At 34.9% G+C, this 25385-nt stretch overlaps 1 protein-coding gene across 11 annotated transcripts in view; it reads left to right on the top strand.

Moving 5' to 3' along the window:
• ERC1 (ELKS/RAB6-interacting/CAST family member 1) overlaps positions 1–25385 on the top strand; it is a 549485-nt gene that overhangs the window by 275588 nt on the left and 248512 nt on the right. For all 11 annotated transcript variants that reach the window (XM_041736575.1, XM_041736573.1, XM_041736571.1 and 8 more), the window contains one exon: positions 11535–11695. In XM_041736575.1, the coding sequence (XP_041592509.1) occupies positions 11535–11695 (161 nt within the window). The remainder of the gene's footprint in view (positions 1–11534; positions 11696–25385) is intronic.

The following is a 25385-nucleotide window of genomic DNA, read 5'->3' as shown; positions in this document are numbered from 1 at the left end:
ATTTCTGTTTTGTTTTTGTTACATCTTCAGTGCTTACACATAATACCTAGCAGGGTAGGAATTAATATTTAGGGAGTCGGAGAAAAGGGAGAGAAAGGAAAGATGGAAAGATGCAAAATTGGGCATGGGAACACTCCACAGAGTGACTTATTAGATATAATTGTGGAAAGCTGTTGTGGAATACTGACACACTGTAGCAAAGCAGCATTAACTCTGAATACAGTGGAGTCTCACTGCCTAGGTTGCAATCCTGATTCTATCCTCTCTAGATATTATGACCTTGAATAAGGCACTTCAACCCTCCAAACCTGTATTGTCTTCTGTAAAAGTGAAATAATAATAATACCTAATATCCAGCCTCATAGGATCATTTTGAGCATTTAACAAATGATACCTGTAAAGTGCTTTGAACAAAGTATTCAAACAAGGTAAGTTGCTATTGTGTTGTTACTATTGTTATAATAGCTATAGCTATTTTCTATTCATAAAATGCTGTATGATTGGCATATATCTTGTCAAATAATTACCATGTGTTGACAAAAATAGCATAATGGGAAAAGAGAATATTTCTAGTATAAATACTAGGATACATGTTTTAGAAATTCCATAAATTTAAATTCTCAGTAGTAGTGTTGTGTGATACCTAAAGGAGTTTGTTGGGAGAGGACAGTAGAAGATATGTATGTGTGTAAGTACTCACTAATACTTCAAAAATGCTCAACTAAGGAACATGGCAAATTTTTTTTAAAATTTTGGTAATTATATAACAGAGTGTTCCTAATCTAGAATTTCTTTGAAATCAAAAGAACTAGTGGACTTCTCAAATGAAAATCTGACTTCTATGATGAATGCTTAACCTCTAGGTAATCTTCCCTTTGTACACTTCTTTTTTTCTCTAATCGTTTTATTCCTTTGGAGGCTTATGCTTCTTACCCCCCTAAGAAACTGTAACGAGATTTTCCATAAGCATCTTGGAAACTACAAAAAAGTATTTTGTTCTCGATTGGAGAACAGAAGAAGGTGGGAAACTTGAAAACACATTCTTGCCAGCACCTGAAGCACCTAATTGCTTTGGTTTCTTAAGGAAATGGGTCTGTGGTAAAGTCATAATTTGTTCCTCCTTATTCTGAGTAAAAGTTTATTAGCTTGTGATTTAAGCAAACCATCTGGTCCTGCTGGCAATGCACACTATCAAGCCCTGTGCTTTCTCTTAATATGTTACTGGAGGCAGTTAAGTTGCATACTTGAATCCAGCTCTGGCCTGGGCTTTTTTTGTCTTGAAACATATGTTTCTGAAGATCATACTGTGACCTGGAGCACATTTTTAAATGGTGGAGAATTTCTTCATTGTTTAATGTGTAATATATCTCTTCGTTTCTTCTCCTCAACTTTCATTACCTCCATCTCTCAGTGACTATACCTAAAATTGTAATAACTGCTGTGTGGTAGGCATGCGATGGAATAGATTATCCAAATGGAGATAGTAGGATGTGTTTGCTGGGGTTGTAGAAAAGTAACAGAGTATTTCAGTTTGACCTTGAAACTGTTTCCCTGGCTAGAGCCCAAGCACAAATGAGATAATTATTTGGAAATCCTGGCCTGTGGTACCATTCTAGCCTTAAATACAAAAAGGCTTTAAAACTTACTTGGTTGTATGTATAATCTGAGGTAGGAATACCTTGAGATCTGGCACTAAAATGGATGGAAAAATAAAGCAATTGTAAAGAAAATTAAATTTTACTAACAGCAAAATCCTGTAAGTGGAAGTATAGGATGAAAGTTAAAACATGTCTGTCAACACAGAAGACTAGATGTTAGGAAAATAACTTCCACAGAAACAATTGAAGAGGGTTAATGAAATATGTATCATAAGTTGGGAAGAAAATAAATAATCAGGAGATGAATAGACAGGGAATTCAAATATAGGTACTTGATGAGCTGTTAAACTTGAACAGTAGCTGTTAAACTTGAACATCTTGGAAGAAAAAAGGTCCATGGCAGCCCAAGATGGAGAATCTAATGGACAACCAACTTCCCCAACCTTTTTATTTTATTTTATTTTATTTATTATTATTTTTTTTAATGGAGCTCAACACAAGGCCTGGACTCATGATCAAGCCCCTGAGCTGAGATCAAGAGTCTGATGCTTAATGAACAGAACCACCCAGGCACCCCTTTTCACCCTGTTTAAAAGAGACTCACAATGCCCAAAATTGGTCCTTTGAAAAATTAAGAAAATTGACTGGCCTTTGGTCATACTGAAAAAAAAAAAAAAAAAGTCATCACAGTGAACAGTGTTTGAAGTGATACAGGACTTATAACTACAAGTCCTATAAGTATTAAAAAGATACAAGAATATTTTGCTAGTACATATCAAATATAGACTGAGCAAATGCAAAAAAAAAATTTAGCAATACTAGCTAAATCTGAAAAAGAAAACTCGAAAAAACTTTGTCAGTAATAATTTTTTTCCTACAGATTTCAAGCCTAGAGAGTTACAATGGTGATTTTGTAATAAATGTAAAAGGAACAAATAATCTTAGTCTTACAGAAACAATTCCAGAAAATAAAAAAGAGGAAATAATTAATCACCAACATATTTTATAAGATAAGCATAACTTCATATCAAAACTTGAAAAGTTGTGGCACCTGGGTGGCTTAGCAGTTGAGCGTCTACCTTTGGCTCAGGTCATGATCCTGGGGTCTTGGGATCAGGTCCCACATCAGGCTCCCTACAGGGAGCCTGCTTCCCCCTCCATCTATGTCTCTGTGTCTTTGATGAATAAATAAATAAAATCTTTAAAACAAAACAAAACTTGACAAAGTTACTATAGGAAAGGTAAAGTTTAGGTCTATCTCAACCATGAACATAAATGCAAAAATTCCTAAATAAAATATTGCCAATTTAAAGTTAGTGTGTGTGTGCGGGATCCCTAGGTGGCTTAGCAGCCTTCACTGTCTTCAGCCCAGGGCGTGATCCTGGAGTACGGAGATCGAATCCCATGTCAGGCTCCCTGCATGGAGCCTGCTTCTCCCTCTGCCTATGTCTCTGCCTCCCCCCATGAATAAATGATAAATAAATAAATAAATAAATAAATAAATAAATAAATAAATAAAGTTAGTGTATATGAAAGAGAAAAATAAGCATGAAGACATTTGTTTTAGGCCTATTCCAGGAGTCAAGATTGATGTCTTTAAGAAATTCATTACTATAGTCTGCCACATTAAAAGGTGATAGAGAAAAATTTTTTTTTAATGATAGGGAAAAGGTCATATCATCTCAATAAATGTAGAAACTTTAATTTGTTTAACTGGTAAGAAGGAAATTTTTAAAGTTTTTATTTAAATTACAGTTAATTAACTACAGTGTAATATTAGTTTCAGGTGTATAATATAATGATTCAACACTTCGATATATCACCTACTGAGCCCCATCTCCCCCCAACCCCTACCCTATTCGGTAACCCATCAGTTTGTTCTCTGTAGTTAAGAGGCTCTTTCTTGGTTTTCCTCTCTCTCTCTTTTTTCCCCCCCTTTGCTTGCTTTTTTTTCTTTTCCTTAAATTCTGCATATGAGTGAAATCACATGTCTTTCTCTATTTTACTTAGCATAATACTCTCTAGCTCTATCCATTTAGCTGCAAATGGCAAGATTTCATTCTTTTTTATGATTGAATAATCTGTTGTGTGCACATGTGTCTGTGTATGTTTATACAAATGTATACACACACCACATCTTCTTAATCCGTTCATCAGTTGGTGGACACTTGGGCTCTTTCTATAATTTAATTCAGCTATTGTAGGTAATGCTGCTATAAACATTGGGGTTCATGTGTCCCTTTGAATTAGTATTTTTGTATTATTTGGGTAAATATCTAGTAGTGCAGTTGCTGGATCATCTATTTTTAACTTTTTTAAGAAACTCCATACTGTTTTCCAGAATGGCTGCACCAGTTTGCATTCCCACCAGTAGTACAAGAGGGTTCCCCTTTGTCCACATCCTTGCCAACACCAGTTTCTTGTATACTGATTTTTACTATTCCAAGAGATGTAAGGTGATATGTCATTGTAATTTTGAATTGCCTTTCCTTTATGATAAGTGATGAATAGAATCTTTTCATGTGTCTGTTGGCCATCTATATGTCTTTTTAAAAAATTTTTTTAAAGATTTTTTATTTATTCATGAGAGACACAGAGAGAAAGGCAGAGGCATAGGCAGAGGGAGAAGCAGGCTCCCTGTGGGGAGCCCAATGCGGGACTCAGTCCCATGACCCTGAGATCATGACCTGAGCCAAAGGCAGACGCTCAACCGCTGAGCCACCCCGGCATCCCCGTCTATATGTCTTCTTTGGGAGAATATCTAAGAAGGAAATTTCCTTATCCTGATAAAGAATATCTATTAAAAATTATACTACTTGTGCACCTAGGTGGTGAAGTCATTTGAGCATCTGATTCTTGGCTTTCACTCAGGTCATGATCTCAGGGTCAGGAGATTGAGACTCACATCAGTCTCCATGTTTAGCATGGAATCTGTTTGAGATTCTCTCTTCCTCACCCCTCCCAGTCAGGCTTGCTCTCTCTCAAATAAACATATAAATCTTTTTTTAAAAAGTTATACTACTTACAGATAAAACTGTTAAAGCAATTCTTTTAGGATGAAAAATAAAATAGAATACATGCTGTCATCATTTCTGTTCAACATTGTGGTAGACTGAGGCAGTGTAGACTATGGTAGACTTAGTAAATATTTTTTGCAAAAATTCAAAAATAGCAAAGATGCTTTTGAAAAGAGAAGATTTGTTCTAGATATAAAGCTATAACAATTAAGACAGTGTAGTTTTTTAAGAATAGGCAAACTAGTGGATTATAATAGAAAGCACAGACACTTACCCATGCTTATGAAGATACTTGATGAATGTCAAAGGTTAGGATAGAATGGATTTTTAATAAATTATACTGAGATATTGGATGTTCTTCTGGGGAAAAATGAAATTGGCTCCCTACCTCACACGATACACAAAAAAGCAATTCCAGGTAGTTAAAGATCAGATGTCAAACACAATACTTAACACTCTTAGATAGCTTTTCAGTCAGGTATTATATAACAACTACAAAATAACAGTAAACTGTGATGGTTAATTTTATGTGTCAACTTGCCTGGGCCACAGGTTGCCCAGATACTTAGACTTTATTTTAGGTGTTTTTGTGAGGGTGTTTTGGATAAGATTAACATTTAAATCAATGAGATTAACATTTGAATCAATCACATTGCTTTCTGTAAGGTGAGTGGCCATCATCCTGTTCTATTCAGGCTTTCCAGTCAGTTGATTCCTCTCCCCTGACTATAAGAGTAAATCCTGACTGTGTTTGAAGTGAGATGTTGGCTTTTGCCTGTTTTTAATTCTAACTGGAATACTGGCTCTTCCTGAGTCTTGTGTCGGCCAATCTTTGGACCAGAACTTCACTATTGCCTCTCTTGGGTCTTGAGCATGCCCATTCAGTTTACAGGCCCTGGCACCTGTCAGATTCCATAATCACATGAGCCAGCACTTATATAAAACACACACACATATATGAAACATATATGTATTTTATAATCTATATTGTGCATTATGTATTATATATAGTTTCTTATAAAATGTACATTTAACATATGTAATATATTTTATATGTTAATATAATTGCTATATGATGTTATATTAACATACTTAGTTGTATTAATTTAACAGTATTATATATTTGTTATTTATTGGTTAGGTTTCCCCAGAGAAACAAAACCAATTGGGTATATATTGAATACAGTGTGTATGTGTGTGCTACATGTTTGCATATACATGCGTATACAGGCATACTTTGGAGACATTGCCAGTTTGGTTCCAGACCACTACAATAAATCGAATATGGCAATAAAGTGAGTCAAATGAATTTTTTGGTTTCCGTGTGTGTGTGTGTGTGTGTGTGTGTTATGTTTACACTATATTGTAGTTTATTAGGTGTGCAATAGCATTATGTCTAAAAAAACAATGTACATGCCTTAATTAAAAATATTTTATTGCCAAAAAATGTTGACTAGCATCTGAGCTTTCAGCAAGTTGTAATATTTTTGCTGGTGGAGATTCCTCCACGTTGATGGCTGTGACTGGTCTGGGTTGTGGTTGCTGAAGTTGGGGGTGGCTGTGACAATTTTTTCTGTGTGTGTGTTTTCTGACAAGTATTTAAGACCTTTATTAATAGGTGCTTGCCGTTTGTTGACTTTTTTAAAAAAATCAAGTTGTAAACTTTTATTCCAAATAAAAATGAGGCTTTTAAAAATCTCAACTTGACGAGATATGAAACAATTTAAAAACCTTTCAAGGTGTATTAAGAAAAAGGAGGCTTCTTTTAAAACATATTTATTGTTACTAAAAAGATATGTCTTTAGCCAAAAGTAATAAAAACCCCATGTTCCATAAATAGTGAGTCTTTATAGGGATTACATTAAACCTGTAGATCACTTTGGACTTTCAGTCTGTGAAGATGATGTTTTGCCATTTATTTAAATCTTTGTTAATTTCTTTCAGTAATCTTACAGTTTTTTAATATACATGTTATGTATTTTTTAAATTAAATTTATACCTAGCTATTTCTTTATTTTTGATGCTATTTTAAATGGAATTATTTTCTTAGTTTCATTTTTGGAATGTGCTTTGCTTGTGTATTGACAGTTGATTTTGTATATTGACCTTATATCATGCAACCTTTGTATACTTGTTGATTATAATTTTTTTAGTAGATTTCTTAGCGTTTTTCACTATATAAAATCATGTCATTTTCAATTAGATAAAGTTTTGTCTTCCTTTCCAGTGTGGATACCTTTTAACTTTTTGTATATTCTGATTTTCCTGGCTATTGCTTCTAGTACAATATTAAATAAACATGGTGAGAAGGGACATTCTAATCTTGTTCTTGGTGCTGGTCTTAGAAGGAAAGTATTCCATCTTTCATCATTAAAGATTATATTAGCTGTGGGTTTTTCATAAATGCCCTTTATCACATTGAGAACATTTTTTTCTCTACTTTCTTGACTGTTTCTATCATGAAAGGTTGTTGGAAATATATTTTTATGTATTAAACAAACCTTGCAGTCTTAGGATAAATCTCAATTTGTTAATCTCCCTCTGTTTGATTTTCTAGTATTTTTTGTTCCTATAATCAGTAGGAATATTCCTGTATAATTTCCTTTTTTTTCTTTCTCGTGATATATTTTTCTGGTTTTCTTATCAGGGTTTCTGCATTGTGATCCTTGTTTGCCACGATTCCCATTTTTCTTGCTTTCTGGCATAAATTGTTCAAAGTTCATCTTTTGTACATTTCTTCCCCTAAATCTGGAATCAGCTCTGTTTTTAAGAAGCCCATTCACTTTAGTAGCAAACTATAATCTGGGTGCTGAGGTGCTCAAAGTTGTTGGCTCTCATTGCTTTTAACTCCTATGTAGTGAGTATGTAGGTGATGTTTTCCTTTTGGTTCTTGAATATATACATAGGCTAGGCCCTTTTTTTATATGCAAGAAAAATCATAATGTTGGATGAAATAAGGTCAGAAGATTCCATTTATACAATGTTCATAAACTGATAGAATGAAAGTTATTTATTTTGGAATATATGTATCAAAGGCAAAAACAAAGAAATGGAAGGAAGGGTTTAAGTAACAAATTTAGAATGGTGATGACCTATCAAGGGGTACTGAGGGCATACAATTGGATAATTGCACTCAAAAAGCTTATGGTTAGTGAGTATATAGATGTGTGGATTGTTCTTGGTTCTGGAATATATACATATTCCTTTTATATATATGTAATATTTCACATTGCTTATTTATGAAATTTAAAAGTATGTATATATTACATTGTTTATTTATGAAATTTAAAAGTATGTATAATAGGAAGCATTGTGAAATTATCTTTCCTACAATTTGTAAGTAGACTTTAATTTCTGGTCTTGGGCTTCTGGATGCTGACTTTTGGTTTTGGCTCAGGTCATGATCTCAGGGTTATGAGATCAAGCCCTGTGTTGGGCTCCGTGCTCAGCAGGAAGTCTACTAGAGATTCTCTCTCTCCCCCTCTGCTCCTCCTTTTCTTTTGCATGCTGTCTCTTCCCCTCCCTCTAAAAATAAATAACCCTTAAAAAATAGATTATTTCTGATCATTTGCTGAGTAGACCAAAAGTGCCTTCCTACCATGCCTATTAAAGTCCTTCTACTATTTATAGTGCTTAGTTGAATATCCATTTTGATAAAAATGAATTTTGACCATTACACTGTATTTATTCAGTTGTATTTATATTGTAGATCTAAATGTGAAATGAGTAATTAAATAAAAGATTTAGAAGAATAGGATATTTCCATGACATTGTGGTAGACAAAATTTTCTTATCTAGTATACAAGAAGCTCTAATCATAAAAGAAATAGAAATGAAAAAACTAGTTAGCCCACTAAAATTAATAAAAATGTCCCTAGTTTTTAACTTAAAAAATTAAAATGTGGATGGATCTTGAAGGTATCATGCTAAGTGAAAGAAGTTAAGAGAAAGACGAATAATGTATGATGTTACTTATATATGGAATCTAAGACAAAACAAAACAAATAAAAACTCATAGAAAAAGAGATCAGTCTTATTACCAGACGTAGGGGGTGGGTCAAGTGGAATTTGGAGGAAGGTGGTCAAAAAGTACAAACTTCCAGTTACAAGATAAGTAGTAGGCAACTGTAGTAGTAGGCAACTGTAACAATAGTGCTCTGTGGTATAGGAATGTTGTTAAGAGAGCATATCCTAAGATTTGCCATCAAAAGAAGGAAATCAGGTTTTTCTCTTCATTCTTTTTATTGTGTTTGTGGGAGAAGATGGATGTTAGCTGACCCTATGGTGGTAATCATTTCACAATATGTGTAACTCTAACTATTGTACAGTACAACTTAAAATTACACAGTAATGTATGTCAGTTATTTCTCGGTAAAACTAGAAAAAAAAATTTTCATTCCTTTTTTTTTTTTTTTTTTTTTTTAATTTTTATTTATTTATGATAGGCACACAGTGAGAGAGAGAGAGAGGCAGAGACACAGGCAGAGGGAGAAGCAGGCTCCATGCACCGGGAGCCTGATGTGGGATTCGATCCCGGGTCTCCAGGATCGCGCCCTGGGCCAAAGGCAGGCGCTAAACCACTGCGCCACCCAGGGATCCCAAAATTTTCATTCCTATTGTCAAAAGTGCCTTCAGTAAATTTTGTTATTTTCACACAGTCTATACAGTTAAGAGAATTGTAGAACTATAATTATACCCAACAAGGCTCTCACGGATATAACACTGAGTGAAGAAAAGCTGTACTTCAAATTATATACTATGTAATTCCATTTGTACAAAGTTAAATAGGAGAAACTAATGTAGAATGCTAGAGTAATGGTAACTCTTCATCTGGGAAGGGGATTTGAGATGTGTTTCTTGGGGACTTTAATGTTTCGTTTATTGGTCTGTGTTCTCATTACATTGGTGTGTTCAACTTAGAGAAAATTATTTAAGTGGCACATTTATCATTTGTGTATTTTTCTGTGTTTATGTTGTATTTCAATAAAACATTCACCAAAAATTTTAGATGTATACATGTATATATAAAGTGGGCTTCCTTTTGTTGTACAAAAAGAAGGAATAAGTTATTTATACATGCTTGCTTATGTATGTATAGAATATCTATGAAATAAATAAATAAATAAATAGATAGATAAATAAATAAATAATATCTATGTTATGTAAGAAACTGATACCATAACTTGCTTGAGGTAGTGAAAAAAAAGTTGGGAGGGAGATTTTTTTTTTTTGAGATTTAAGATGAGTTCATAAAAGATGGGCATAATCCCATATTCTATTAGAGCTTTTATAAATGATGCTGTCCATTACTGATTTTGTGTTATAACAACATACCTTGGTATATCATTTCAACTTAGTTTTAAATAAGATTTTACATGAATTAACTGATTAAAATGGAATCATACTTATTTGCAGTTTTCGAAGGGGTGATACATGTTTAATAAGTAAAGCTTGGGGATCCCTGGGTGGCGCAGCGGTTTGGCGCCTGCCTTTGGCCCAGGGCGCGATCCTGGAGACCCGGGATCGAATCCCACATCAGGCTCTCAGTGCATGGAGCCTGCTTCTCCCTCTGCCTGTGTCTCTGCCTCTCTCTCTCTCTCTCTCTGTGACTATCATAAATAAATAATAAAAAAAAATATATTAAAAAAAAATAAGTAAAGCTTGTAAATATGTGAATACATATCCAAGGAGAGCTGTATAATAATATATACTCTCATAGCAGTGTTCTCACAGCTATTAACTGAGAACATTAACTGGATCACTTCTGAAAAGATAGACAAAGTAAAGTGATTTAGGTGCCAAAACACTAAATGTATCTGTTTATTATCAGTGTTTAACAGCTGTTCCCAATCAACATGGAAGTTTTGGTTAGGTCTAAGGTGCTAACATCCTGGGATCTATTAACAACTCTGATTTTTGTTCTATTGCATTTTTGTTTCTAAATTGTTCTCAGTTTTAGTATCATACAGATTGGTTTTATTTATGTAGAAGTCATTGAATGGCAAATCCCTCATCTCTTCCTCTGAAAAAGCTTGTTGTCACCAAAATTACCTTTTGGCAAGCAACAACCTGATGTAAGCTCTTGTGAAAGGTTCAGTTGGCTGGTTGATTACCTGGTTCAGATTGGTTTTGGTATTAACACATTTTTGCCGACATATATTTTGCTTCAGAATTAAAATGAATATGTTTACTTAAGTAATTCTGGTTTGAACACCACCTAGAATAAGTGGAAGTAACTGATGAAGTACATATTGTGTTCTCTTCGTTCCTTGTGTTTTTGAGTTCTGTTTCCTTTCTCTCAGAATTTTTTTCAGGTCTTTTCTCTCTCCTCTCTATGAGGTCACGTAAACTCTACCTACCTGGCTTTAGAACAAGAAATTATCTGATTGAATTTTAGCTGTTTTCTCCAAAAAAAATTCTTTTTAATGGTGTAAACAGAAAAATCTTTGGATGAATGAAAATTACTTCTTTGTGTTTATGTTGAATGTTATTAGTCAAGTTTATGTTTTTTATTTCCTAAAATCCTTGTAGAGATATTTACTATGATTTTGTTCCTTATGTTTTTATGTGTGTTATGTTGTTATTTCCATGAAAATTTGTCAACCATTTCCAAATAAATTCTCTAAGGGGGCAGACTATAGCAAAGTGTGACTTCTTGAACTGATGCCATTCAAGCTCTTGTGTTTATCAAAAAGAAAATGAAGTTCTTTTTGGCATAACCTGAGAAGAATTATAGTGGTGGGAAGGCCAGAGATTTTATTTCTTTATCTGGTGTATTGTCTTGATATATATGTTTGATCCAGCAAGAGTACAGGATTTTTGATGTGTGTATGCGCTTTTAATCTTTGCCCATTACCTAGCTCCTCTGTCTTTAATTGGTCAAAATGCTCAGTTTTTCTCTTTTCTATACTTATCATAGGTGGAGGAATTACTGATGGCCATGGAGAAAGTAAAGCAAGAACTGGAGTCCATGAAAGCAAAGCTGTCCTCCACTCAACAGTCTCTAGCAGAAAAGGAAACTCATTTGACCAATCTTCGGGCAGAGAGAAGGAAACACTTAGAGGAAGTTCTGGAGATGAAGTAAGTGTTTATAATCTTATTTTTTAAGCATGTGCTTAGTAGAAAATCTTTTTCTCATTGTTTTCATCATCTGACCCAGTTTATTACCACCAAAACATTTAGCTTAATTTTAATGCAGATTTGTATTTCTCACTCCTTAGAACAAATTTGGAACAAATTCTGGTCAAATAGAATTATTTTTGCCTCTTTATTGAATTTTAAAATCCAAGTGAGGGAGAGTTTGTGTGTGTGTGTGTGTGTGTGTGTGTGTGTGTATAACTACATCCAATTGCATCTCTGAAATTTCTAAAATCTTATGGAAAGTTCAGCCATATTGTTGAGCTTAGTGAGGGACATGACTGTTGGTCCTGAGACCGTGTGATAGCGAGGCACTTTTTTAAAGCATTTTTTCTTATAAACACTTCAAAGGTATGCAAAAGTAGAGAGAGTAGTATAATAAGACCCTATGTATATATTCCCCATATGTAACAATTAATGTTTTGCTACACTCTAGTCAGTTTTTACAAATTGTCAATATTAGTAGAAGCTTGCTGTACATCATTTTCCCACTAGTCCCACATCTTGTAGCTCCCTGAGATAATCTGTTGTGAGCATATGCAGGTCAGCTAGTCCATAATAGATGCTGCCTTTTCTTTATTGTGGTACCATGCCCAGCTCTCACCCCTACATAATTATCCTGCTCTCAGGTTTTATGAAGACAGATTTATCCTGGGATAGCTCGATTACCCTTCTTTACTTTAGCAGTTATCTATATTTTTGTTGTTTTTTCTTCAGTTTCAGAAGAAATATTCTCTCTCCATCATAAGGCTAGCTTCTGATCTCTACCACATATTTGAAGCACAGGTCCTCTTCTCTGCAATCTTCATCTGTTAGTTTTCTCTCATATAATCTCTGCTCACTTTCTATTAGTTTCTTCTCTGCATAAATACTGAGTCTCTCTGACTTAGAATAACCAGACTTCTCGGCTCAGGTAGTGCTTCAGGGTAACATCACCTTTTCTTTTCTACAGCTTTGAACTATCAATAAATGTTGAGTACCCAGATTACAGACTAGAAGAGGATCTTGCCATGATACCTTAGCGTGAGTTGTTTTCATGGCACATGTGATATCCTGACAGCTACCTAAGAACAGAGGAAGCAGTTGTTGAGTTGTCACCTGCATGTATAGATTATTAGGCCACAGTGCAAGGTTAAGAGATTCTAACCTTTTGGAAAAGCATTACAGATGATCTACTCTTGGAAGTGATGAGTATGTGAAGCCAGAAATAAATTTATATGCTGGAAAAATAGGGAGAAATTAGTGTTCTGAGTATCATCAGGATAAAATTAGTTAACATGTACTTAGGGAGCAGTTAGTGAAAGAGGTGTAAGACAAGTTTTTTGTCACTGGTAGGTGAAATTAAAAGATATTTTGGAAATGGAGTAGCAGAGTTAACTTTTGAGTGATAAAGCAAAATTATTTGAAGGGGAGAGGTCTGGGAACCATTCGTAAAACGTGGTAGGGGATAGAGCTGAGAAGCAAATTAAATCAGAACCCAGAGGATTTAAGAAAATGGAAGAAGGATGGATATCATGTTGTGGAAAATAAAGTATTCCCATGTGATGTTCTGAAGCAGAAACAGGCCTCACTAAAGTCACAGTATTGATAAGTTTTGTTTTCTTTTCTCCATGCACTAATATTTTGATTTTTACCTGTCACATCTTTCCTACTAAGTACAGGTATCTGTGTATAACAGAATAGTGGTGTATTTGTGTGGGAATTTTCCTTTATCATTAGAACTTTGGGAAGATATGGAAGAAGTTTTAAACGAATGCTTGACTTCAAGCCATGGAAAGGGAGTTGTGTGTAATTGTTTTTCCTTTTTGGTATCACAGTGTTACACTCTATTGGGACTTCCCTTTCCAACCAGGTCAGAGATTACATTTCTGAAAACTACTACAATTAGCAAAACTATTTTTGGTAACATCAAGCACTCACACAGGGCATGGGATAAATGATTCAAGTATCTAAGAGAAATTTGTAAGTGTAGAAATTTAGTAAACAAACATTAAACGAAAGTTCTAGAAATAAAGTGCTAAAATCTGGCTCTGATAGATGACCTTGTCTCTCAAATCACTTTCTTCAGTTGCTCAGAATATATTCTGTGGCACCATGATGTTCTTAGTTCTATGTTTCACAAGTTTTATGTCATACAGATTTAGCAACATAAAGTTTTAAAAGTAGTCCTTGCTTTAATTTCCTTTTAAATTTCCCCTTGTTGCTGTCTTTCAGTTTCGTATCTTAGTAAAGTGGTCATTTAATACCTTTCTTTTAATAAGTTATCTCAGCACTTTAGACATAATCCTCTACCTAGATAATCTGTTGAGAGAGTGGTCGTTCTTTAACTGGCCCTCTCTGTTTGCACTGCCCTGTAGGCCAACCCACATGGCACTACCAAGTCAAAGAAGGAACAGTTTTTACCTTATTTTTACCTCTGGAACAGTGAATTAAATTCCCTGTTTTTTAAAAAATGTAGATTTCCAAAGTATGCCATACAAATAAAAAAGTAATGATTCATAAAACCTCCATTGAAAACTATAACCTAAACTTAATTATACACAAAATACTATGAATGATATATTTTGGGTTCTAATACAGTCCCTTTCAATTCCTTTTCACTATGAAACTGAATAAGAGAATAGTCTTTCTTCTGCTATATTCTGTACCTATTTTCCATAGGTTGAGCAAGTTCTGCTAATCATCCTTCCTCAGTTGGGGGTTCTCAGTTTCTACAGTTTACTCAGAATTCACTTCATTCTTTTGTTAATTTGTAAGGAGTTTATTCCTTCCAACTAGTTGTACGTGATACCTGCCTCTAATTACTTATGACGATTAGTAGGAACATACTTCCTGGAATAAAAGAGCCTGAATCTGAATTTATTAGCTCTGTGACTTCAGCAAGTTCTTTAACCACTCTCTGCCTCAGTCTGCTCATTTTTAAAATAGTAGTAATAGTTCCTGCTTCATAGAATTTTCATGATAATAAAATAAATTACAATGGAAAAAGATATTATCTTTCTTTTGGATATTGACTGTGACGACCAGATTCTTCACTCTAATCATGGCAGAACCTGCCATATTTTAAATGTTTACATTGTTTAATTATGGATAATTGAATAAGTAAAAGGAATTTTTCATTTTAACCAGATAATTTGAAATCTTGAAGAAATATGGGAGGAATGCACTCTGCAAGAGAAATGAAACATGCATATTTAAGGAATCTAGAATAAGAAAGGTCTCCCCGAGGAAAAGGCAGAGCTGACCTATATATCTAAAAACTACAGACTTTGTTTTAGCAAAGCACTGGAATAGTCTAGTTTTCTGCAATAATTCTGACCAAGTCAGACCAAAAGGAATGACCTAATCATTTTTCTCTAACCCTAGCATTTATAATTGTAATTTTTGAGCATCTGCAACAAACAAATGGTGATCCTGCGTTTGAAGACATGTAAAACTGTTCACTTGGTAGCATGTTAGTGAGTCAGTAGAAATGCTTGAGTTGATTAGCCATCCTCAAAGGAACATTTTTATTGGCAGATCCCATGTTGGTTCTTCCTTTCCTTATGCTGTGATTTTGTTAGCCATTATTTTCTTATTCCACTTTTATATTACTCTCCTTCCCTAAGAAAGAAAGGGTGTATTGGAGAAGGGGCCAAAATAATAAAATAACTGTTATAATAATAACCATAGTAAATTTTAAGTATCAATTCAGGTCATGAGTTTGAGTGGTACAATTTCTAGAATAGCTGGTTCCAGTGCCTTGCATTCACACTCCTGCTGCCATCCCACCCTATGTTGGCACTATGAATAAAAAGACTCATTTTTCATGCTTAATAAAAATTTTTATGAAACTATGAATTTCACTATCCTGAAAACAAGTATGTTTGGGGAAGTGATGGAAGAGCTCTTTTGTTTCTTTGATATTCCAGAACTTTTTGTTAAGTAGCATTCCACTAGTAAAGTTGGCAGAGAAATCAAATCCTCTGTGGGCTAAATTATATACTCTTGAGATGCCTTTTGGCTAAAGAAAGTTCTAACTTCATGAAACAGAAAGTAAATTTTCATGTGGAGTCCAGGAGAGTCCAGGAATATAAACTAAATTCTGAAATTTAAAGAATCTTCTAAGAGAGAAAAATAGAATATGTTTAGAATTAAGAAAGCAGTTGAAAATGGTTACTTGAAAAAGTTCAGGCTATTTGGGGATAGTATAGGTTAAATGTCAGTCTGTTACACCTTGAATAGTTAAAATGAGTCTGTATTTTTTTTTCCAGATTTATTTGAGAGAGTGCAAAAAAGAGCAAGAGAGCAAACACGAATGGGAGGAGGGGCAAAAGGAGAGGGAGAAGCAGGAACAGGGAGCCCAATGCTGAGCTCCAACCTAGGACCCTGGGATCATGAACCAAGCTGAAGGCAGACAATTAACCAACTGAGCCACCCAGGTGCCCAAAGAGTCCATATTTTAAATTATTTTATCGGGATCCCTGGGTGGCGCAGCGGTTTGGCGCCTGCCTTTGGCCCAGGGCGCGATCCTGGAGACCTGGGATCGAATCCCACATCGGGCTCCCGGTGCATGGAGCCTGCTTCTCCCTCTGCCTGTGTCTCTGCCTCTCTGTCTCTCTCTGTGTGACTATCATGAATAAATAAATAAAATCTTAAAAAAAAAAAAAAAATTTTAAATTATTTTATCTTCTGATATCCTGTAGTATTTCATTTTGAAATTTATTTTAAAGTTACTGATATTAAAAAAAAAAAAAAAAAAAAAGAAATCCTGAGCAGCTGGGTGGCTCAGCGGTTTATCACCACCTTCAGCCCAGGATGTGATCCTGGAGGCCCAGCGTCAAGTCCTATGTCCGGCTCCTGGTATGGAGCCTGCTTCTTCCTCTGTGTCTCTCTCTCTCTCTCTCTCATGAATAAATAAATAATCTTTATTTTATTTTATTTTTTTATTATTTTATTTTATTTTATATTTATTCATGATAATCACAGAGAGAGAGACAGAGACACAGGCAGAAGGAGAAGCAGGCTCCACGCCGGGAGCCCAACACGGGACTCGATCCCGGGACTCCAGGATCATGCCCTGGGCCAAAGGCAGGCACTGAACCGCTAAGCCACCCAGGGATCCCTTAAAAATCTTTAAAAAAACAAAAAAAGAAAAGAAATCCCAACTAAGGATTTATGACAACCTTCCAAATTAACCAGAAAATTAAAAAGTTATACAAATATATCCTAGGAACAGTTATACCCTAGTAACAAATTGAGGTGTTTTCTAAGTTACATAAGAACTTGTATACTTTTTGCAAAGCCACATTTATTTATACCTACATCAAATGCCCTTATTAGAGGCAGTAGACATATAATAAAGGTCTTAGAGTGAACTTGGAAGCCTAAAATATTGAATTTTAAATATTCTGTAGGAAATCATATAAATTAATTTTTAAAATTCCTATACTTGAAAAAGAAAACAAAGTATGCTATATAGCATAACTATAAACAAGTAACAATGGTGGAACTGGTCCTTTGTATAGACACAAAGCAGAGTTTGTGTCTATAATCAACTATCCCTTGGGACTTAGGGTCTTCCTTTCTAGTCTTGCTTAACTCTTTGATTCTGCCCCCTTTTTTCTACCATTATCTCCAGCTCGCTTACGTACCCACTTTATAGAATGTGTGATCTTAACTGTTACTAGCATCTTCCCTTCTTAGACTAATAGTTTACTTGGGGCTCTGAGTTGTTATAGAACAATGGAAGAAATGAATTAAATATAGTAATTGTTAGAATTTTTAACCCCTTTCTGCTCCTAAACTTTGACCATGATCTCTGCTTTTCTCAAGAGATACGGCATGTGTATTATGTTTTTCTCAAACCTTTTTATTTTCTTGAAACCTGAATTGGAATCAATTACAAATAATCCCATGCCTTTCTCCTCCCTTAAAACTTTAATCTACCTTTTAGCCATTTAGAGCCACATATACTTTCCAAATAGAAGAAACCGTATTCTTCAAAAAATCATTCTTCTTAATCATCTTTTCATGTAAAGACCCTCAAATGGCTGGAATAATCTCTAAGTAGCAAATAAAACATTTCAGATGAAGGGCCCCAAAGAACCTTTCTTTTTCAGGTTTTATTGTGCTTTCTCTGCCCCATCAATATATGTGGTTTGTGTGTAAGAATGTCCGTACTGTGCAAGGATGAAATCAAGAATATAGGTTATCTTCTTTCTCCCAAAGAGGAAAGGAGTAGGATTATTGTCCTACTTCTTTTCATTTTCTTCTCTACTGGAGGTGTGGGAATGTATCAGCTAAAGAGCTAACTGATGCAGCTAGATAAGCCTTAACCTAATTGCAATATCATTTTGAGAAAATCTGTTATATAATATACCAGGATGAGAACTTTTTTTGGTTTGGGAGTTAAAACAAAGCGAACTTTTCCTTTCAGGACCTTCCTTTACAATGCCCTCAGAAAGTACCATAGAGGTAATTACTCATTCCGTGAATGGATAAAATTTCTGTTGAGCTTTGGATGTAGATGGTAGTAATCCATCCATTTAACCATAAGATTTTCCTTAGAAGATCGAGTAGGAGTATCAAAGATGCTCCCTGCAGCAAAGAATGTGTTTACATTTGAACCAGTTTGCTTACATATAAAACCGGTATAGTAATACTTAGACCCACCTCATATTGTTGTGAGGATCAAATGAGGTAAAGTAATGGAAACTCTCTGAAATTAGTGAAGCTGAATATTTGCAAAGCAAGATATTCAGAATGGAAGACCCACTCTGTACTTAACTTCTTAGGTCTGCAGTTCTTTTAATCAGAAATGAAAGGGTTTCTTAAATCTCTAAGATCTCTATCATTTAAAAATTGTATAGTTCTTTGAGTGACCTTCTGAGATGTCTTGATTCTGTAGTTGTAAATGCTCTGAGTAAATCTTGGAAATAACTTATGAATAAACAGTATACTGAAAAGAAGTTGGGAGTCAGATGTCCATGATTTCTTGGCTGAGGACTAGGCTGCACATTGACAGGAGACTACCCAGGGTTTACCAGAGACTAACCACTATGGGGATGAAAGTGGAATTGTGATACTAAAGGTAGAGTAGTGCTAGGGAATTTGAAGTTCCAGTCCATTCAGAGTGGCAAAATGCTTGTTAAAACTTCTGGCATTTTGTTGAAGTAACAGAAAGCTAGGTTTTAAGAATAGGGATCATGACATACGATAAAGCCTGCTGTAGAGCCATACCAACAAAACTTAAAGTTCCAAGAAAGTCAGTAGGGAATATTGAATTTGGAGGATAAGTCTTACCAAGATAGAGAGGTTTGGGAAGTACCCTGAGCTTTCAGCAGATCAGACTAACAAAGGATAAATGTAAGACTACAAAAGTACGAGGAGGTCAACTATTAACTAAATTACCTACTAGCATAGGGACACCTGGTTGACCCAGTGGTTGAGTATCCACCTTCGGCCCTGGTCATGATCCCAGGATCCTGGGATCAAGTCGGACACTAGGCTCCCCGCAGGGAGCCTGTTTCTCCCTCTGCCTATGTCTTTGTGCCTCTCTGTGTCTCTCATGAATAAACAAAATCTTAAAAAAAAAAAAAGTGACCTACTAGAATAAAAATTATTGCTCTTCAGAATAACATAACAGAATCCAGAGCCTTTACAGTGTATCAACTACAACATACTATATTGGGTTTCAAAATTTGTCAGACATGGAAAGAAACAGTAACACATAACTCCTAATGAAGAAAAGCATGCAGTAGACATCAACTCCAAGAAGTCCTAAGAATCATATTTAACAGATAAAGACTTTAAAGTCACTATTATAAATATGTGTCAAGAACTTAAAAGAAAATGCCCTATCGATGATACAGGAAATCTTAGCCAACTAAGGAAAACTATTGAGAAGTAGAAATTTGGAAACTGAAATTTAATGAAAAGTTCATTGAATGGTCCTAGTAACAGATTAGAGCTGAAAAGAGTCCATAAATTTTAAAAGAGATCAGTAGATAGTCAATTTGAAGAATGGGGAGAATGAGGAGTGTTACACAATGAATGGAGCCATAGAGATATACTAACATACAGATAACTACACATAAAAAAGATAAAAGAGTAAGAAAGAGGCAGAAAAAATTTTTGAAAAAATAATGGTTGAAGTATTTCTCTAATTTGATTCCAAATACATAAATATAAGGAAGTCTATAGGAAATCTGTGTATCTCCTTATCAATTTTTTTATAAACCTTATAACTGCTCTAAAAATCTTTTAGAGGGGATCCCTGGGTGGCTCAGCGGTTTAGCGCCTGCCTTTGGCCTAGGGCATGATCCTGGAGTCCCGGCATCGAGTCCAACATCAGGCTCCCTGCATGGAGCCTGCTTCTCCCTCTGCCTGTGTCTCTGCCTCTCTCTCTCTCTCTCTCTCTCTCTCTCTCTCTCTGTGTGTGTGTGTGTGTGTCTCTCATGAATAAATAAATCTTAAAAAATAATAAAATAAAAATCTTTTAGAAATAACACACATATATTTATAGATCCCAGAAACTTAGTGAAACCTAGCAGGATAAATAGAAAGAAAACCACATCTGTTGACCTTGTAATTCAAATGTGGAAACAAAACATAAGGAGAAAAACAAAAGCAGCAAGGAAAAAACGACATACTACATAGAGAGAAAACATGATAGTTGAATTCTTATCAAAAACATTGGAGATCAAAAAAAAAAAAAAAAAAACATTGGAGATCAGAAGAAAATGGAACTTCTTTTAAAATACTGGGGAGCGGGCAGCCCAGGTGGGTCAGCGGTTTAGCTCCACCTTCAGCCCAGGGCATGATCCTGGAGACCCGGGATCGAGTCCCACGTCAGGCTTCCTGCATGGAGCCTGCTTCTCCCTCTGCCTGTGTCTCTGCCTCTCTCTCTCTCTCTCTCTTTCTCTGTGTCTCTCATGAATAAATAAATAAAATCTTTCAAAAAAATAAATAAAGTAAAATACTGGAGAGAGGGGATCCCTGGGTGGCTCAGCGGTTTGGTACCTACCTTTGGCCTAGGGCGTGATCATGGAGACGCGGGATCAAGTTCCATGTCAGGCTCCCGGCCTGGAGCCTGCTTATCCCTCTGCTGTGTCTCCAGGATCAAGTTTCCCTCTGCTTATGTCTCTGCCTCTCTCTCTCTCTCTCTGTCTCTCATAAATAAATCTTAAAAAAAAAACAAAAACAAAAACAAAGAATAACAATCTTATAGAACCTCTTTCAGAAAATAGAGAAAGAAATACTTAATTCACCTTACAAGACCAGAATTACCCTCATGCCTAAATCTGGCAGAGACATTACGAAAGGAAAATATTGCTGGTCAATCTGCCTCATGAACATTGGCATAAAAGTCCTCAATAAAGTCATAGCAAATTCAGTCTAACATAAGGAAAAAGCTAATACATTAACAACCAAGTTAGGCTTTTTTCTGGGATATAAGGCTTGTTCAGTATTTGAAAATGAATTAATAAGTTCACTACATTAAGAGAATAAAAATGATACAATTATCACTTCATTGAGAAATCTCTTTTGATAAAAGGTAACATCCATTCATGATAAAAGCTCTTAGCTGACTAGGAGTAGAGAACAGTTTCCTCAGCTCAATAAAGGGCATTTATGACATATTTACAGCTAACATCATGCCTAATGATGCAAGTTGAACACTTCCCTCTGAGAATTGCAAAGGATATAAAGATGTCTGCTTTTTACCTCTCTGTTCTTAATTATATTGGAGATCCTAGTTATGTAGTATGTCAAGAAAAATAATAATTAATTCAAAAGAAGTAATACAGTTTTCTTTATACACAGATAACATGATTGTCTAAGCAGGACAATACATAAAAATCAGTTGTATTTCCATACATTAGCAGCAAACACATGGAAACTGATATTTTAGAAAATATTTACAATGGCATCAAAATGCATAAAGTGTTTCAGAATATATTTAACAAAAAATATACAAGATCTCTACACTGAAAACTACAGAACATTACTTAGAGAAAATTTTTAAAATATCTAAATAAATAGAGGTATATCTAGCTCATGATTTGAGATGCCATATTCTCCAAATTGATTTATATTTGCACCTGAATCATAGCCAAAATCATCTTTTTGGATAGGAACTGACAATTGAATTCTAAAATTTATAGGAGATTGAAATGGATATAGCAGAGCTAAGTCAATTTTGAAAAGAACAGATTTGGAAGACTTGCACTAAAAGAAATAACAGTATTGGCATGAAGACTGGCACATAAAATAATGAAACAGAATAAAGAGTATAGAAATAGACCTAGATACATATGGTCAAAGGCATCAGTGGAGAAATAGACTTCTTTTCAGTAATGGATGGAGATACAACTAGATATTTGTAGGGTCAAGATGAAGTAAAAACCTTATACCATATGCAAAAATTAATTCAAAATGGATCATGAGGCTAAACATAAATGGTAAGCCATGATCTTCTGGAGGAAAATTGGGAACTTTGGAGTAGACAAAGATTTCATGGTATATAAAATATGTTAACCATAAAAGAAAATATTGATTAACTGGATTTGACCAAAATTAAAAGCTGTTCTTCAAAAGACACCACTAAGAAAATGAAAATAATTGTCAAAGATAAAAGGTGTTTATGTGAAAAATATTTTGTATAGAACTTTCAAATGATAAATATCTATTAATTACATATATGTTTCTATAGGATTTACCCCATTGTGTTACAGTCATTTATTTGCAAGCTTTATTTCCTTCCTCCAGATACCTGACATTTAGAAGTGTTGCTCATCTTGAATCTGTGGAAAAAAGCCTAGTACCCAACATATAACTGGCACTCAGTAAATATTTTTTGAATTGTACTGAATTATTTTTATCTTCAAAGTGAAAGTATTTTAAGAGAATATAAAGCCAAATAACTTTTTTTAAAAAGCCTTTGTGTTTGTCTTTTTTTACATGTTTGGTCTTTACAACACATTGAATATTGTTTAGGCCCAGAGTTCACCTTTTCTCTCTAGTTTAATAATTTAGGAAATTAAATATAAGATGCTAATTTGGCTAGGAACTATTGCTATGGAAAATATGTGTGATATACACATCAATTTTACACATAAGTCCTTCTCAGAGGGAAAAAAGATGAACCTCTCATTTTAACAGAATATCTTGCTGTGTATGTGAAAGTAATTGTGGCTGGACTCACTCTTTTTCTTCTTTGTCTTTTCTTCCACATAGTGATATTCTTATAATACCCCATTAACACTGGTATAATTTTCCACCTAGAATGAAGTTATTCTTTCTGTTTATTTGTGGTCATGCATTTTCTTATTAGAGATACTGTTGCTTTTTAGAGCAAAGTGGCTGGTTATTAGCTACTAGAGATAGCAAATACTTCTGGTCTTGAAATTAAGCTTGAGTTTCACAGGTGGTAGTGTTCACATCTGGAGTGGACTTACCAGAATATATCTCCCAACTCAGGACTCTGGCATCATGTTTGGTATTACCTTTCAAGTTCAGCGTACCCACAAATATATAGCAGTCTTTTTTGATATTCCTTTGTCTTTGGGTACATCTACCTCATATAACTTACCTTTTCTTTGATTATTTCTTGTTTTTTTGTTTGTTGGTGGGTTTTTTTTGCGTTTTTTGGGATTTTGGAGTTTTGTTTTGCTCTCTCTTTTTTTAAAGATTGTATTTATTTATTCATGAGAGACACAGAGAGGAGAGAGAGAGAGAAAAAGAAAGAGACAGGGAGAGATATGCAGAGGGAGAAGCAGGCTCCATGCAGGGAGCCTGACATGGTACTCGATCCTTGGTCTCCAGGATCAGGCCCTGGGCTGAAGGCGGCACTAACCAGAGTCACCCCGGCTGCCCATCTCTTGTTTCTTTTTCTTTGTGTTTGCTTTTTCTTAGCTCAAGTATAAAACATTTGCAGCACTCAGAATTATGAAATGGTTAAATCTGGAGCTGGGGTTTAAGATTGTAAAAAGAGCAAGGTGGTGAAAATAAGATGATTCTCTTCTGTCATAAAAATGTATTCGATTCAGATATGTTTATGGATATTATTTATATATTAAAAACAATCAAGATTTCTATTCACTATTATTTTTTTGTTGTTGAAAGGCAGACATTAGAATTATTAATTTCATATCATGGTTCCATTTCCCATAACATGAAATATAATAAAGTCTCATGTTACTTCTTTGATCTTTTTTTATCTTTGGGAGTGAGCAGTGTAATCCATATCACTGAATTAAATATGAAACAGATTAAATACTATCATGACCTTTCTAATATCCAGCCTTCTGTTTGAAACATTTAGTTATAACCAGTTCCTACTTTCAATGATAACATTAATCTGATTATGTTGTACTTCCGTTTACAAACCTTTAGAAGGCCCGTATTTCAATCAAACCTCTGTAATTTTGTTCCTTGATAAATTTCTGGCTATGCATCCTTTTATACTTTTTATATTCATTCTCCAGAAACATCTAACTATTCACAGTTATTTTATATTCTCCTTCCCAGTGCTTTTGCTAAAAGCATTCTTCTGTCTTAAATGTTTTTTTCATAATTCTTCCTTTTGTGGTTACACTTTATTCTCACAGTTCACACCAAATCGTATCAGCTATAGAGAAACCTGCCTAAATCTTGCCAATTTCTTACCTTCACAGAGCTCATAGACCTAAACACAGTTTTTTTGTAAAATGAAGCATAGGGTTCCATGGGTGAGTATAAAAATGGAGGTGCCTGGGTGGCTCAGTAACCTTGGTAGATTATGCCCTTAGCTCAGGTCATGATCCCAGGGTCCTAGGATTGAGCCACACATCAGGATCCCTGCTCAGCAGGGATCCAGCTTCTCCCTCTCCCTTAGCCCCTCCCCCTGCTCGTGTTCTGTCTTGTTCACTCTCAAATAAATAAATAAAATCTTTAAAAATAAATGGCCAGTATGAGTAGGGTACATCCTTGTGTATTATAAAAGTCTTTTGGTTTCCTGAGCTTTTCTCCTTAATCTCCTTTATCTATCCAAGGTGTGGTGGTTTCTTTTCATGAAATTGGGAGAGTACTCAGTGTTGATTTCACAGTATTGCACTGTAGTAAGAAAACATAGTCTATAAAAAGTAAGCCAAAGAGGTGCAAAAATAGCTAAGTTTAATATAGAAATGTTTAAAATTATCCATTGACTGAATATACTGGCCTTAGACTGTATGTTGATTATATCTTCGGGCTGTTATCAAGATGATGCCACCATTTATAGGTGCTCTTGAGACTCCTCCTTAGATATAAGAACAGCTTTCTCAGAAGTCTTCTCCTCTCTCCTCCCATAATAGGCTTCCCTTCAAATTCATGTGGCCAGCCTGAGTTACATGCCTAATGATTGGGAAGAGAAAAGGGGCTTACCATTTTTGCATTGTTTTAATTAGTATCTGCCTACCCCTGAGGTCTGGAGAAAGGGTCTTTATCTTTGAGTCACACTGTGGAAGGATTTGGAAGGAAGAAGACAGGAGGTAGGAGTATGGATGTTGGTTTGACAGCCCAGTATAGTCTTCTACAGTTGCCTCCTAGTTGCCATATTTCAGTATGCCTTGAGCATCACTAAAATTACCGGAAGGGAGAAAAAGGATGTCGATTCATCTGGAGAATTTGA

The sequence above is a fragment of the Vulpes lagopus genome, chromosome 21 (genome assembly GCF_018345385.1).
Source record: "Vulpes lagopus strain Blue_001 chromosome 21, ASM1834538v1, whole genome shotgun sequence".
Lineage (NCBI taxonomy): Eukaryota > Metazoa > Chordata > Mammalia > Carnivora > Canidae > Vulpes > Vulpes lagopus.
The sequence above is the reverse complement of the archived record's forward strand: the minus strand, read 5'-3'. Positions and strand labels throughout refer to the sequence as shown.